The sequence below is a fragment of the Protopterus annectens genome, chromosome 8.part0, assembly GCF_019279795.1.
Source record: "Protopterus annectens isolate FY-2018-M chromosome 8.part0, PAN1.0, whole genome shotgun sequence".
NCBI lineage: Eukaryota > Metazoa > Chordata > Ceratodontiformes > Protopteridae > Protopterus > Protopterus annectens.
In genome coordinates this window covers 1,776,869,810-1,776,886,576 of record NC_056741.1, presented here as the reverse complement: position 1 = coordinate 1,776,886,576, position 16,767 = coordinate 1,776,869,810, and the positions used below count along the sequence as shown (strand labels likewise).

The window sequence follows — 16,767 nt, the reverse complement described above, 5'->3', positions numbered from 1 at the left end:
GCTACGGGTAGCCTCGTATTCGTGTGCCGCTTGCTTACACACAGCGGTATTCTGGGACCGTAGGTGTTCACGATCGGTGGCGGGATAGCACATTCGTATTTTCGCCGTACATGCCTGATGCTGTGTAACGTTGGCGACGGACCGTGTGGAGTCTACCTTATGGCCGCCATACCTACGGTCATGGTTTGTACATGCGCCCTTTGCATCTCCTGTTGGCTATGGCCCTGTGGTACACTTTGGGACATTTCCGCTTTGCATCGTTTTACGTCGCCACGTGCATAGCCACTGAGGAGATGTCAGTACTACTTTGTGGGTACTGCTGTACATCGCCTATGGTTCCTGTACTGTATGCCTCGCCTGTTATTACACTCCGCCTGTGACATGTCATCTACATACACAGTTTACAGTGGCACACACATTACACACACACAGCGGAACACGCGACAACCTCACCTCACACACACACATATTGCCGCCATGGCTGTCAACCTTCTATTTCCAGAGTGAGGAACACACACAGTAGTAATGTGAAACAAATGGGCATAATGTGGAACACATAGTAATGGCATAGTGACAACTTCAGCTAAGTAGGTCATAGGTTGATTGTAATATGCTGATTTACTTACAGTGAAGAACCTTTACTGACTTACTATGAGTACATTCTATTTACCAGGATGTCATTTATATACATTCCTAACAATGGATGTTTGACAGACATTTTCAATGTGGAACTTGGAGGAACTGCGAGGAACATGAACTGTTTTACACCCCAAATGAGTGCGTTCCTCATAATGTCGTACACTTCACTGGTATGCTTTCCGCTTCGCACCGACGGTTGAACACAATACCTCGTTGGCGCATCGCGGTGGCGGCGTGTATCTCCGCACTCATATCCTATGGATATGACACGCACTATATCTAGGGTTGCCACCTTTTCAAATACACAAAGTGGGACATTGTCTGTGGAAGCGTCAGATTTTGCATGCAAACACATACCCACGGCCAGTACAAAGGACAGCAATTCACTTTTTGACAGGATACAAACCTGTAGCATTACAGTTGCTTATTCTGTTTATTATCATATTTAGATGTTTCTTCTACAAAATCACTTGTTTTATCGACTAATATAGAAATTATGGGAAATAGTTTTGTCCTACAATCTCAGGACATTTGCCATTTTGTCAATGTTTTGCAGGACACAACTGCCCAAAGGGGACTGTCCCTCTGGCGTGGGACAGGTGGTAACCCTACACATATCCGTTACTGTACCGTGGACTGGTGACCATCCCGACAGCGGATATGTATTGATGCAGGTTAACATTTCCATGGCTGGCGTTACCTGCCCTGCCCACCCTCAGGATGATCGGGTTGTCGGTCACTATGTTTACTATGTGGTGATTTCGCGTCTTACTTATCTGTGAACTTGCATCCCTGGGTTCCATATTACCCTGTTGTACTTTATATCTGTGTATGCGTACATATATTTCTACATGTGTACTGATGTGTATTTCCGTATCTGTGTATGCACATGAGTACATATGTGGTCGACTTGCTTGGCGATAGTGGCAGCATCACGGCTCGCCGTGTGCTGTAGAACCGGCGTCGCGTTGAGGTGTTGGCGTTCCATGCTCTGCTGGCTATTGGGTGTGCGGTGTTTGGGCGGTGCCTTTGTTGGAGTCACACATCGTCCGCTTATCACGGTACACATTACAGGCGGACACGTTTGTGTGGCGTCCATTTTACTGTGTGTGCAGGTCAGGAGGTGTCAGTCCATGGGGCCTACACTGTCAGCGTATGTGCTATCGTTCCCTCTTTGCCAGGGCGTAGGCATATTGGGTGCGCCTCTGTCTACCTACTGGGGCTGGCTCAGTGTGTCCATGGCTGAGCGCCCTGTGCCTGTGCTTGCCCTGGCAGTTGTGGCGGGCTTGGTGGCCCTCGGCATTATGTCCCTGCAGCAGCTGTTTCCGCCAGAATCATATTGTGTAGCATACAACATACTATGAATATGTGGGCACTTGTGCCTGGAGAGTACTGCAAGGCTCCACGGATGTATCCAAGCACGGAACCGTGATTTCAACATCGAACACACGCTCTATGATTATTCTAGTTTGTGCGTGTGCCTCATTATGGCGTTCTTGCATGTGTGTGTGTGCATTCCTGATGGGTGTCATCAACCACGGCTCCAGTGCGTAGCCAGCATCCCCACAAGGTGACCTTGTGTGATGTCCCCTGGCGAATACCTGATACAGCTGTGAGGCATGCCAGATATGGGAGTCGTGGTAGCTTCCAGGGCTGCCAGCACACACATCCATAATAATGCCCTGCGCATTGCACACGACCTGGCAATTGATGGAGGGTATCCCTTGCGGTTTATGTAGCGTCTACCCTGCTCCCGGGTGGTGACTTAATTTCTATGTGCGTACAGTCTATCGCACCCAGGACCTCCGGTATTGTGCCACACGGTGGAAGCGGCGCATATTGCTAGCCAACTCCTCCTGAGATGTGGGGTAATTTATGTGCTCATGGGCATGTGGTAACATGGCATCCAGGAACTGGTGTAGTACCCTGGATGCTGATGCCTGTGAGATGCCCATTATGTCCCGGTTGGCCTTTGAAAGGTACCCGTAGCCAGTATTCGCAAGCTCAGCTCACACATACCTTTGTGTCCACTGGGATGGGCTCCCCTCTGTTGTCTCTTGTTCTCAGGCGGCTGGCACAGCTCCACTATTTGCTGTAGCGTGTCCCTGTCCACCCTGTAGCGCTCTACTATCTCCAGGTCTCGCAGCCCCTGGTAGGTCACCCTTGGTCTGAACACTCTCCTTCTCCTGTGAGGCCTACGGTCGTTGTCGGCACCACCCTCCGCAACTCCGTCTGTCTCTGCCACATACCTATGCATCACGGCCGTGGCGGCACCAGCATATACATATTAAAAGTCTCCCGTCTGTTTAGACCCTACGGTGCGGCGTTTGGGAAATCGCGCGGTGTGCTGTGTGCATTCACATTTAATACTGTTGTGCTGTATACCGGTGATGTCATTGGGTGTGTCTGTGCGGCCGTATCCACGACTTATTTCCGTGGTTTTACGCTGGCAGCTGCAGCGGTACTGCCTGTAGTGTTACATTACAGTTGCCTGCATTGCCTTCGCCTGGCATCTTACATTACTGCATCCTGCAGGCACATGGCATATGATGCATTTTATCTGCAGCCGCGGTTATGCTAGCTCTGTACTTGGCTGTGCTATTTCGGTTCTTTGCTGTTTGCTCTTTGCATTTCTACTACATCCCCTACAATCTTTGCACTCATATGCTTCCGCTTTCCCGTTATGCAGGAGTCTGCATGCAGATTTATCAGCTGCGGCCGTTTGCCCTTCCTGCATTGATTGGTCTTAATAGCTCGTAACGGAACGATTTACACTGCTTCCGCATTTCCTCGTATTCTCCGCATTACCTTCCTATATCCCTGGTTGTTGCGGTGAGGCCGTCACATGACTGGTTTAGGGAGCGTAGTCATCCTCGTGCACATGCATTTATGCGCATTCTGTACTCTCAGCGCATCTATTTCCTAACACGCCAGTCCTGATGCTGTGATGTGCATTGTACAGCCCAGATTTGCTGACCTCAATATCCTTCCTCCTACAGTGGCACACCCTCTGTGGTTGACATGTATCTCGTGTAGGCCACTCCTCGGTGTAGTACCGCTCGCCGTTTGCTCCATCCTTACGCCGGCGCCGTTTTGCGATTCACTATTATCTGCCTCATTTGCATGGAATTGACTACTAATACATGGTTACGGCGCGGACACCGCCACCACTCCTTGACAACCATTGCGCTGGGGTTGCAGCTTTACATACATACTATGGTGTGTGGTGGCTGTGCAGCTGATTTGTGTTCTACTGCTCTTTTAGGACATTGTCATATTATTTCATTGCTTTACAACTTCTGTGCACATATCCGGGGTCTGCTGTTCTTTCTACATACGTGCCATTTATGTCATTTTTTACATTTTGTGCATATTTTCTTTGGACATTCTCGGTGCCTTTCCACATTGGCATATTGCACCTATATGATACCTGACTTTGACAGCCTTCCGTTACTCCTCCGGTATGTTTGGGTAAATGTAAACCGTTTTTTTTGGTTTACATTGCCGTGCTATACCTTCGCCTGCGCCACTTCGTGGATCGCTATTTGCCCTCATTTGCATGGTGCAATACCGCACACAGTGTGTTTTGCATACCTACGCCGGGGGCGGGGACGGTCCGGCGCACGTTTTTTTTCCAATGGAAAAAAATCGCTGTTCCAAAAAAAAAAAAATACAAACATTACATTAAGTAGGGGGCTTTGATCCCCCACCCCTCCCCCTACTTAAATATACCAACTCCAAGACCAGACTACAGTGCCGAAAACAGCAAAGTACCGAAGTGGCCAAGTTAATTCTTTCTCAGAGAAAGAATTTGCTTAACAGCCGCTTCGATATTTTGCATTTTCAGCCTTTTCAGTTCGACCAAGATGCATTTGAAATAATGCATTTTCGGACTTCTAATATAGAACCTAGATATATATATATATATATATATATATATATATATATATATATATATATATATGTGTGTGTGTGTGTGTGCGTATGTGTATGCGTGTGTGTGTGTGTGTGTGTGTGTGTGTGTGTGTGTGTGTGTGTGTGTGTGTGTGTGTGTATAAATATATATATATATATATATATAGATAGATAGATATATATATGGGTCTACTTCATAAGATCAACAAACCATTTAATTGGCATTCATTTGGCCAACAGATCATTTGGTCGTCATCCAGTATTCGGCACTTAACATGGATTTGCCCCCCTCCCCAATGTTGTGCAACCCTGGAGTTGATATATATAGTTGGGGGGGGTCCATTTAAAACATGAAAATACAACAAAAGCTACACATTTTAAATGGAAATAGGTGAGGGGCTCCGCCTCCCACCCCCCTAACTATTTATATCAACTCTAAGGTCGCACAACATTGGAGAAGGGGGTAATTACCAAGTTTTTGCCTTGAATACTGGTTGTCGACCAAATGGTCTGTCGACCAAATGAATGTCGATCAAATAGTCTGTTGATCTTATGAAGTAGACCCATATATATATATATATATATATATATATATATATATATATATGTATGGGTCTACTGAATAAATAAATAAAAGAATTAAGCACTTTTGTATTTAAACATAACCAGACTTCTTAAGAATCTACTGAATATAATCTAAAGGCCCAAATGCTACCATTCAAAGCATCAATCAGAAAATGTCAAAATTGCAGATGTTGATGTATTACTAAATATGAGCCAAGCAGCAACCTCAGCACATGAAAAATAAAACCTAAAATAAAGCAAAACAAAAACATTGTTTTTTTTTTGTAGGGGCAACCCCCCTGCACCCTCCCCCACACCTCTGCTAATTATATATTGTATTTCAGAGATTGCACAGTACAAGGAACGGCCATATTCCCCAACCCTGTGAACAGTGTAATCTTGCAGAGCTATCAGCCATTTGCTTAGTCAACTAGAGTTTGTGGACTAAACAGATGTCAACCAATGCAACATTCACTCATATTCACTGCTCCCATATATTGCTACTTTGTTAGTTAGTTAATTACATATGTGAGGCACATATAACACTTGAGAAATTAGAACATATTTATAAGCATACTCATAATATGCATTTAGGGATCAGTGGAATGTGAAAATGTGGAAATTCAAGAATGAGAAAAGAATTAGAGATGCGACAAATGGAAGGAGGGAATACTGAACAATGAAGACGGAGTGGTTTAGGATGAAAGAGGGGTTAAGAGATGATGCAAGGGTATGGGGCAATATTTGGAGAAATGGAACGTAAAGTATTAGTGTGAACAACATTAAAAGTGGATTAATGTAGATTCAGGAGCAATTTTGGGTGTTCTTTATGGCTTCTTTAAGTGAGTTGAAGGATGGTCCCATAAATACATTTCAAACATCCAGTATTCAGCAGAATATCCACATTTATGCTTCAATTTTTGGTGCATTCTTCATAAAATATGTGTTTTTTTGGCAAATCATTTAGGAATGATGTTACTAAGTAAAAAAAGAGATTTGGGTTTAACACTTCCTCCCATTCAGAAAATGAACATGTTTTCTAGCAGCTTTCTAAGTTTGTAAGAGCAATATTTAAAATCTGTACATGATTGCTGACCTATCACCACCATTATTTTTGGCTTTGCCTAAAATTCTTGCCCTAAGTGGTTAAGAGGTATGGTCCCGTTAAATCACATCTCAGAAACATTTACAATTATTAATTTCATCTAGATGATGTTTTAGCTTAGATGGGAAAACTCTATATCTTTTCTTCCATCTCAGTTATTTCAGTAGATTGTTCCTTTTTTCTGGAATAACTATCTAGAAGTATTTTTCTGCAGTGGCTTTTTTGAAGTGAGGTCTGCCTGTTCTTACAAATTATGTTACGGTGTCCCTAGTGTCACATGAAGTGATTTATAATGAAGATTATTGGGCAGTGAGAGGCAATAACCTCAACTGAGCAGTTTGCAGGCAAGATGTGACAGTAGAAAATTAACTTTAGCTGTGAGAGAGAGAGACACTGGCCTTCATTAAGAAACTGAAATTATGCTGTTTGTTAGGAGAAAGACTGATGAAGTGACAGATTTAATTCAAGGTGGTCTACAATGACTTTATGCCTCTGGTGGATTACAAGACCATCATGGGAACAAAGTACTCCAGTCTAAGAATACATACTCCTTTAGCTAAAGCTGATCTGGCCTCATCAGTGAGTTAGTTAAAGGCAGAGTAGCAGGGTATTAGTTTTCATTCTAATTAGCAGATTTATCTAGAGATCACCCAAGGCACCTATAAGTGGATTGTTGTAAAATTTTGATGTTGAGACAGGGGAATTTTATAATTTAACTGGAGTACCAAATAACATTACAGCTGATTTGAGGGCTTTTACCTGAAGGCTTTTCCTAGTGAAGCATGTGCAGATTGAAGTGAAATCCTTTTGATCATTTACTTCCAGATCAGTAAGAGCAGAGCGTGAGTGACAGAGGAGAATAACATTAAAATATAGTACAAAAGAGTCAGGAGGAAATAGTTTTAGTGATGTTATTCATGAAGGAAAAAAAAAACAACATTGAACAACTGATCCTTGTGGGACTCTGGAATAGAAGCTCTCTGAAGACAACATTTGGTCATTACTTAGAATGGCAAAGATATGGTTAGATAGGTAGCTGGTCAGTGAGTTGAGAACATTGATGCTAAATCATAATTTTCATAGCTTTTCTATTACAAGGTGTCCTTTAACATGATGGAAGGCCTTTTGTAGGTCTGTGAACATTCCAACACCTGGGTTAACCAGTAAAGGTTAGTAAATTTGCTAACTGATTGTATAAAGTACAGTGATGGTGTTATACAATTTCCTAAAGCAATGTTGAGGATCTATTAGAAGTCCATACATATTGATATGCCCAGTCATCTGATTTAAGATAAACTTTTTTAAAAACTTGTTAGGGGGCAGAGGATGGATAAGGGTTTAAAGTCTTGCAGTATGAAGGGTACAAGTGTATTTGGAAGTGGGATAATAAGAACATGTTTGAAATTTGTGGGAATATTACCAGTACTAATAGAAAGATTGAAGATATCATTAAGGATTTTTGCAATATTGGTAGAAGATTGTTTTAGAAACTAAGGATGTAGTGCATTTTTGTTAGAGTATAAGGGGAGTTTGGCAATGACTTTTGGATGGCTCAGAGATGATCTGATAAATGTTCCTGTAGTAAAGAAGAGGTAAACAGAATACTGTATCAGTAAGGATAGTGAAATACTGACAATGTTGAGAGATGAAAGGAGTACTTTGAGGAAGTCCTGAATCCGGTGGTCACACTTTTCACTTTCACTACCAGCAGATGATAGAACTGCAGCCATTTGGCAGATGAAGTTATTGCAGTGATAACACATTTCTGATGTGGCAAGACTGCAGAGTGCATGAGATCTATTTGGAATTGCTGAAGACATGGACATTGTTGGAGTGTCAGGTGCTGCATGGAAGGCTGACATATTACTTCTCTACTGTCAAACTGGGTCAGTAGTCTTCATTTTCAGAAAGGGTCAGTTAGGTGTATTCCATATATAGAGGTATCACACTTCTCAGCCTGCATGGAAAAGCATGCACCAGGATGCTCAGAAGAGACCTCATCCAACAAGTAATACTTTAATGTAGAAGCCAAGTGGATTTTATCCTGACTGTCAAACGATGGATTGACTCTTTGTCTTTATGCAAATATTGGACGGGTCATGGAAATATATAATTACTATCTACATGTGCTTTATGGACTTGAAAAATGGATATGAACTTTTATCCCAAATGTCTTTTGAAAAGTACATACATGTATACATACAAATATTTCAAGCATGGGCATAAATGCCCTTCTAGCCTGCTAATATACCAAAACACTTGTTCCCAAAATAAGTGCCCAGGCTGTTCTTAAAAATATCTAAACTAGTACTTGCTTTAATGTAATTTGGTAGACTGTTCCATGCATCACCTATTCTGTCAGAGAACCAATTAGTACACTTCTTATTCCTATAGAATCTTCTGCATAGGCTGTCTGATGATTCTCTAGTACTTTTTGATAATCCCAAACATTCCCAGAGGTAGTTGTCTCTAAATGAATTATATACCTGAATATGATCTCCTATTACATATCTGTAAGAAATACTGTACAAGTTCAGATATTTTTGTCTTTCATAATAACTTAAATTTTCACATCCATGGATGTCCTTGGTATATTCCCCTGCACTCTTTCCAGTTTACTCATGCTTGTTTTTTTATAGGGTTTCCATATTGTTATTCCATACTCAAGTTTGGGTCTAATGTAACTAACAAACAGTGGCTTCATTATTTTTGACTTCCTAGACTTTATAAACCATTTTATACAACCTATAGTTCTAGAACTATCATAAACCAATTGGTTGACATGATTAGAAAAACTCATAACTGAATCTACCCATATACCCAAGTCCTTAAATGAGTCTACAGTTTCAATCACTGTGTGCTGTATTAAATATTCACCTTTCAATTTATGTCTCCCAAATGTCATATGCTTAGTTTTTTATGTATTTATCACCATATTATTCTCCTGTGCCCAAATGGTCAGTTTAGTCAAGTTATTTTGCAGACATATCTTATCAGTAACAAATGTAATCCGTTTACCCATTTTCAGGTCGTCTACATATAGACTGTAGAACACCTCAGATGAAAAAGTTAGTCTAAAAGATACAATCTAAACAAGTAAGGGCCTGGGACAGAGCCCTGTGGGACACCCTGACTGTAACCAAGGATTTCACCTGTCCAGTTGCTGTATGATACTTGCCATGTCCTATTTGTAAGCCATGCAGCCATCCATCTTATCAACAGTACATCAATAAGATGGATGGCTGCATGGCTTACAAATAGGACATGGCAAGTATCATACAGCAACTGTAACCAAGGATTTCACCTGTCCAGTTGCTGTATGATACTTGCCATGTCCTATTTGTAAGCCATGCAGCCATCCATCTTATCAACAGTACATCAATACCTAGTTGTACAAATTTATTGATCAGGGTTTTGTGCATGTCCTTGTCAAATGCTGAAGTTAAATCTATATAAATTACATCACAGCACAATTTCTCATTCATAGCCATTATTATATTGTCATAGAGCATCATGTTATGGGTGGTAATAGATCTGTTTTCAACATATGCATGCTGATATATGGTTTCAAGTCCCAACCTATCCAGTTCTGACAATAACTTATCCAGTATTATCTTTTCTATTATTTTCCACAACATGAAAGTAGACTTAAGGGTATATATGACTCTGGGTTAGTCTTACTCCCCTTTCCAGTAAAGACATGCTTAAAAAGTGCATGTCTCCTAAATGCCATTCAGTCCCTGCATTTGAGAAGTGAGAGTTGTGTCCAGACTCGTGATGTTAAGTCAAGCACCCTCAAGGTTGGTATATGGCCATCTACTGATGATGTGCCTTGTTTTCCCTTCTCAGTGTGATTTTTAGGGACATGATTTCAAGTCACAGCCAACACTTGGAGAGTGGGCAGAATGGATGTGAGACAACTGCATCATTGTTGTTTGAAGATGAAGATGTCCTCTTAGCCTCAAGAGAGTAATATGCAGCTGGATATCAGTGTTAATCCAAATTGAATGATTCAGTAGTTACTGTAAAGCAGGAGGGATGAAAATTGACAACTCCAAGTCAGATATCATGGTTCTCTGCTAGAAAAGAATAGATGGCTCTCTTGCAGGTGAGAACTAAACAGATATCCTAGGTAGAAGAGTTTAATATAAGTATTTATTTATTTGTGTTTGAGTTTATTTATTTTTTTAACTCTGTGTGGTAAATAGTGGAGGCTCACTTTCAGCCATGACATAGAGGAACAAATTAATAAGGTTAGTTACAAGAGATATTAGACTATCAAAGAAAGCAGAAGGCAAATACAAAATGATAATAACCAGGATACCCTTAAATGAGTGACTTTTACATTGATTTCAGATTAATACTTGGTTAAATGCAACACATTATGGGAATTCTAGGATCTTGGACTGAGTGAAGGTAGAAGAGATTGGGAGCTTGACCACTAGGCGGGTGCAGTGGCAGTAGTATTGCAGGTGTGGTAGTGGATTGCAGTGTTGAAGCATGAGGTGAATCATAGAACAAAGCTGTCAATTTACTGGTCATTCTGTGTCACCATTCTTACCCATGGTCATGAGACTTGCCCAATGATTGAAAGGATGAGACTGCAGATAAAAACAACAGAAATTAAGCTCCTTTCCAATGTAGTTGGGCTCATTGTCCATGAAAATGAGGAACTTGGAACTTAACTTCCAGCAATAGCTCAAATCACAGCTAATGCTCCTTTCAGTTGAAAGGAGTAATTTAATGGTTTGGGGAATTTGTGAGGACTTCCCTTGGGTGTCTCTTGGTGAAGAAAGTGCCAGGCATGGTTCAGTGAAAGGAGAGCCTTTGGGAAGGATTATATCTCATTCTCACATCTTGCTTGAAAGCACCTGGGACTAAGAAAGGTTGGCACAGCCTGTTCAGCTTCCTACCACTGCAACCTTTATTAGGGCAACTAGTTTAAAAATTAATGCATGATTAAATAAATGAATAAATGTTGAATGAATTAATCAGAAGGACTTTAATCACTTGCCTCTTTTCTAGATTATTTATGTGTAAATAAAATCTCTGACTATAACCAACACTGTTTTGTCACCACTTCATTTACTAGTTAAATATCATGCAGTTTTGCACGTGCATCACCAAGCGTTACTGATGCATTTGTTAGCAATCATAGAGAGACAGTTCATCTGGACCATGGTCTTGATGCCCATGGAAATACTTTTTTCTTTCTTTCCTTGTCATGCTTCTGTCTATCAATTTGTCTTTATCCATATTTGCTTTTTCTTCCCATGCTGGGAGCCTATCTTAGTCCTTTTCTGTACTTACAGAGATGGGATACACATTAAGTAATTTTGTCTGTTCCACTAGTCCACAATGTTTTAAAACTTACCTTCCACTCTTTCAACAAAACTTAAATTTCTTGCCATTCAGTCCACAAAATATTTTCTACCATTTCATCATTGCCTTGTCATTTTCTTTTAAGCAGCTACTCTGATATGCCAGGCAAACTTTGTTTCATTTTTTTGTATTATTCTCAGAAATCTTTTTCCCCCCCATGGCACCAATGTCTTATTTTTCTATAGGTCTTTCTTTTTTTATTGACTATCTAGGCTAGATTAATCTAGAATGAGGACCCCAACCACCAAAAAGAATTTCCTTGACAGAGTGCTCAGCAATGCAGACAGATTGGAAGAATAAGAGACCAACATAGATGATATCACTGAATGGCTTAACATCAGTGAAGTATTGTTAGGGATATCACAGTAGCAGAGAGTAGGGTTTATAGGAAGACATAATCCTACCTTTTGAGGAACACAGTGACTAATACAGAAAAACAACAGAAAATAAAGACAGGAAAAGCTACTGGGTTGTATTAAAGAAGGAGGGTAAGAAAGAGAGAATGAAATCCTGAACTAAGAAAATGAAAGAACTGTACGAAGTGAAGACAGTTGGTTACCCTACAGTGAAACTTAAGACAGAGATCAAGATTAAGTAAACTCTCATGCCCTCTAGGCAAAGGCATTCATACTTTGCACTCCCAAAGCTCCTCATTGTACTAATTGAGGGTCTCTACAGATATGGTTCCAGGTTTTAAGAGTTATGCAAACTAAGGATCTCAAGGCCTAGACTAAGACCCTAAACATTCTTCCAGATACTTCGGGATCTTAAGACCTAGACTAAGACCCTAAACATTCTTCCAGGTACTTTAGGAGGAAGGACAATGATCTGTTTAGCTGGATGGCACTCTTCTCTTGGCATCCAGTAACCTTTGAGGAATCCTATATAGGTCATTGGGGGTCTAGCTCTCTATGGTGACTCCAAGCCATCAAGTGGGATATGGCCAACTGGATGAATACCTCCCATAAATCCAGTAAACCTTTTAAAATTCCTAAGCATGTTATTAGTACCCAACTATCAACAGTGTTTAGAATATGTTACTGATGCATCCTTCTCAAAACCTTCAGTCAAAGATCTTGACACATTTACTGCTGACCCAAGGATCAAAATGTTGGTGCTGAGGACAGTCTATCCATTTTTCAACAACTGAGCATCTGTGTGGATAATAGGCCAGGTATTAGTGGGATGCCCAGGAGAAGATGAATGTTTGATATAATAACATTAATAAAATGATGCTAACTGTACTAAAAGCATGGGATGCTGATGATCCCTCTTTTACTTGTGGAAAGAGAATGACAAGGAAGATGATTTCTCTTTGTTGACCCTCTTCTTTTATTTTTTATACTTTGGGGACAGTCACGGGCTTGTTGATTGATATGCCTGAGGTAAAGTAATTGAATTAGAGGATCTACAACAAATACAAGTGTCTTGCCAAAGTAAGGGCTCAGACATTGTATACATACAGGTCCACCTTGTAATTTCAAAATTCCACAATTCTTGAAGCTCTAAATACCAAAGCTCAGAACATTGAAGTTGTAGAATTTCGAAACCTGTCTATGGAGATTGGCATACAGTGTGCAACAGGAATTTACTGTTGTCTTCACTGTAGTGTGATCTTGGAGTTGGTATATTTAAGTTGCAGGGGGTATGGAGGGCACAGCCCCTCACATGGGGGGTGCAGGGGGCTTGTCCCCTGCAAAAATGTGATTTTTTTTTTTTTTTTTAGATTTTTTTTTTCATTTTGAGATTCCACAACTTCGATGTTCTGAGCTTTAAAATTGTGGAATTTCAAAATCGGACCCTTACATACAGTATGTCCTGCAGCAGTGAACATGTATAGGAATCCTTTTCTAACATTAATTGTGAAAACAGACTCAATATAAATAAATGGATTCCAGAAGAGCAGCAGTGTCTCTTAGGCCCAAAATATGTGAATGGCACAGAAATTTTGTAGAAAACATCATAAATACTTATGAATGACTAAGCTCTTTAAATGGGTAATAAGAAAGAGGAAAGAACTGTGGAAGAAGGAAATATACCTTCCTTTTATTGAGCCCCTCTGTTTATGTACCAAATTTTGGATGACACAGAAGAGGAGTGTCCTTCCAAATGAGGACATTTTTCATATCCAAAGAAACAATAATGTTATCTAGTTATTGAAGGAAAAACACTACTTCCAGATCTGTTAAGTGAACTCCCCTAGAGGATCTGGAGGTTTGGAAGATCTAGCATGGAACACTCATTCTACTAACTGTGCCTTCTCAAGTCTTGCATGAATCACATAGTTTGCCACAATGTGCACATTCACATAGTGAGTATCCTAAAGCTTTATGGCTGCTTTCTTCAGGAATTGATTTGCTCAGTATGGCACAACCTCTAAAAAATTTAAAGCCCATATTCCCATCTAATCTTCAAATGCAAGTTTTCCATCTGGTGTATCCAAATTCTGATGACATCGGACTATCCCCTTCATTGTGCAATTGCTTTTGAGTTGTTCTATAATGCCCTTACCATGCTTTTGCTGTTCATTTCTTCTTAGTTGTTGAAAAACTTTCAGAACATTCATTAACATTTAAAAAGTAATTCTCCAGCCATAAAAAATATTACTGTTGTGGGATCTTGCTTATACATAATATCCTAGGTCATAAGTACTGCAAATCATTTAGAAAAGACAGAGATGCACAAATAAAACATGGAAGAGGAAATTAGGTCATAGTTACCTGTCCCCAGATTCCTGCAAACATTTTTATGTTTTCTTCAATCATTTGAACCATTTTGGTAAATCCTTCTTTCTTGGTGTAAAACTGTTCACCAAATAAAATGCAACAGATAATTTTCGAGATACAGGCATGGATTAATGGTTTTGGATCAAAAGGATGACCTGAAAATACATTAAGAAATTAAGAACTAATGTATACCTTGCCACTCCTCAAATGGAAAAAAGCTAAAACAAACACAAAAATAAACAAAAAAGAATGGGAACAGTCTAAAGACCTTAAATATAACTTTATTTTCCTAAGTGCTTTCATCCTGAAATAGCAAAGGATTTCACCTGACCATAGAGAATGACACTTAAATACTGAATACAATAAATTTAAAACCAGTGAACAATGTCCCTAAACCAAATTGATTCAACTAAACACATTATGTTCTAAGTAACATTAAGAAAACACATCAAAAACTTGGTCTCCTTTACAGAAGCAAAAACTTTCTCTCAAGTAAAGCTAAAACAGCTCTATCGCATGCCTACCTACTCGCAATCCTTCTCTACAGCTCTCAAATTCTCACCAATTTACAGACCTCACTCATTACCAAACTAGAGTTCACATACAGCAAGGTAGTTAAATTTGCTGTTGAACTACCACACTCCTCTCATTACTGCTTAGCACTCCATAAATTGAACTGATTAGAATTCCCCACAAACCTTTTCCTCTCTCAGCTTCATATAATTCATTCTATTCTATACCAGTCCTCTTTCAGCCCCAGCATCTCATCCATCATTTCCTCCTACACCCCAGCAAGAACACTCCGGAGCTCTGACCAGCATCTCCTGTCAATCCACAAACCCAAGATTAACATAGGAAAAAATCCTTTATAGCTGTTACCCGTATGAAAACTGGAATAAACTGCCATTTGACATCTGACACCTTGGACCAAATTACATTTCAGAAAGGCAGTAAATAATCACTTATGCAAAAATAAACTATGCCTATGCTATCTCCCCCTGACTGACCCACCTCTATAGCCCCCCAATATCTCACCTTTCTTCTACTTCAGTGAGATCTTACCTTCTTCCTTATCTCTATTGGGTCCATATTATAACATCGAAGTTCAAAAACTTTGAATGTTATAATATTGAACCATTTAGTGTGAAAGCTGAGAATAGCGAAGCCTCAGAAGATCGAATTTTACCTATGGTAAGATTTTGGTGGTCTGTGGCTTCACTATTTACAGCAGTGTGTGGTGCGATGGTTATGGACCGGGTTTAGGAAAGTGAGCGAATGGAGGTTACAGATTGGGTTCAGGTAAGTGTGGTGCGATGGTTACCGACCGGGTTAAGGTAAGTGAGCAAAAGGACTGGGTTAAGGTGAGTGTGCAGTAGTTAGGGACTTTAGGGTTAGGGCGTGGGTGAGGCGAGTGTGCAGTAGTGACAGACTTTAGAGTTAGGGGCGGGTTAAGTGAGCTAGGGTTAGGGCACAGGTCAGGTAAATGTGCGATTGTGTGGACAGGAGGGTTAGGGTGGGGTAGGAGAGTTAGGGTTAGGGAGTGGGTAAGGTGAGTGTGTGATAGTTAGTTACCTTAGGGTTGGGTTAATGTAAGTGGGTAGCTAGTGGTGTATGTCTGGTTTAGTGTAGGGTTTCGTGAAGTGTATGTGTGTGGATTATTTATTTTGGTGTGCTTGAATTGAATGTATGTTTGTCGGAACAGCACATTTTTCCCTGGGAAAAAATTTGCTATTCTGAATGTTCGGTTTTCTGGTGTTTTGATTGAATGGGGTCAATATTATAACATTTGATGTTTTTAGACTTCGATGTTATAATATAGACCCATCTTTATTCACTTCAACACTGCAAATCATCTTTCCTAACTCTCTGTCTTGAACCTACACTCTTAAAACAATCTTTCATGCTACCTCCTCTTCTCCCTTTCACAAGCCAGTTTAACCTGTACTAATGTATACCTTTCAACGGTTGAAAGACCAAGCTTAGAAACACTTAGCTAATTACCTTTTACCACACTGTAACCACTATTCTTTGCTTGTACATTTTATCTGTATTGTTTTCTTTTTTATTCTGCACTGTACACTAATATGTGCTGATATGTACAGACTAATTTGTCATTCATGTTAACCTGTTTTTGTAGATATGTACTTGTGACTTTGATAGTAATTCTGTACTATTATCTCTGTACTACTCAACTTAGATGTATGTATTAGCTGTGGAGCTGTTCTCCCTGGGTCTCCACTGAAAATGGGCTCTGTCCCAGCTGGACCAACCTGGTCAACAAATGTCAAATAAATAAATAATAAATAGCAATATTCTTAAAGGTAAATGTTATTAAATAATCTAATAGGTTCATAGATTCATAGGAGGTTACTAGGCTAATGACCTTAGGGCCTTTCCAAGCCTAGCCATGTAAAAAAAACATGTAAACCTAATTGA

General features: G+C 40.1%; 1 protein-coding gene across 1 annotated transcript in view; it reads right to left on the bottom strand.

Moving 5' to 3' along the window:
* LOC122809633 (vitamin D 25-hydroxylase-like) overlaps positions 1 to 16,767 on the bottom strand; it is a 734,566-nt gene that overhangs the window by 301,468 nt on the left and 416,331 nt on the right. The window contains exon 4 of the mRNA XM_044081269.1: positions 14,326 to 14,486. Coding sequence (XP_043937204.1) covers positions 14,326 to 14,486 — 161 coding nt within the window. The remainder of the gene's footprint in view (positions 1 to 14,325; positions 14,487 to 16,767) is intronic.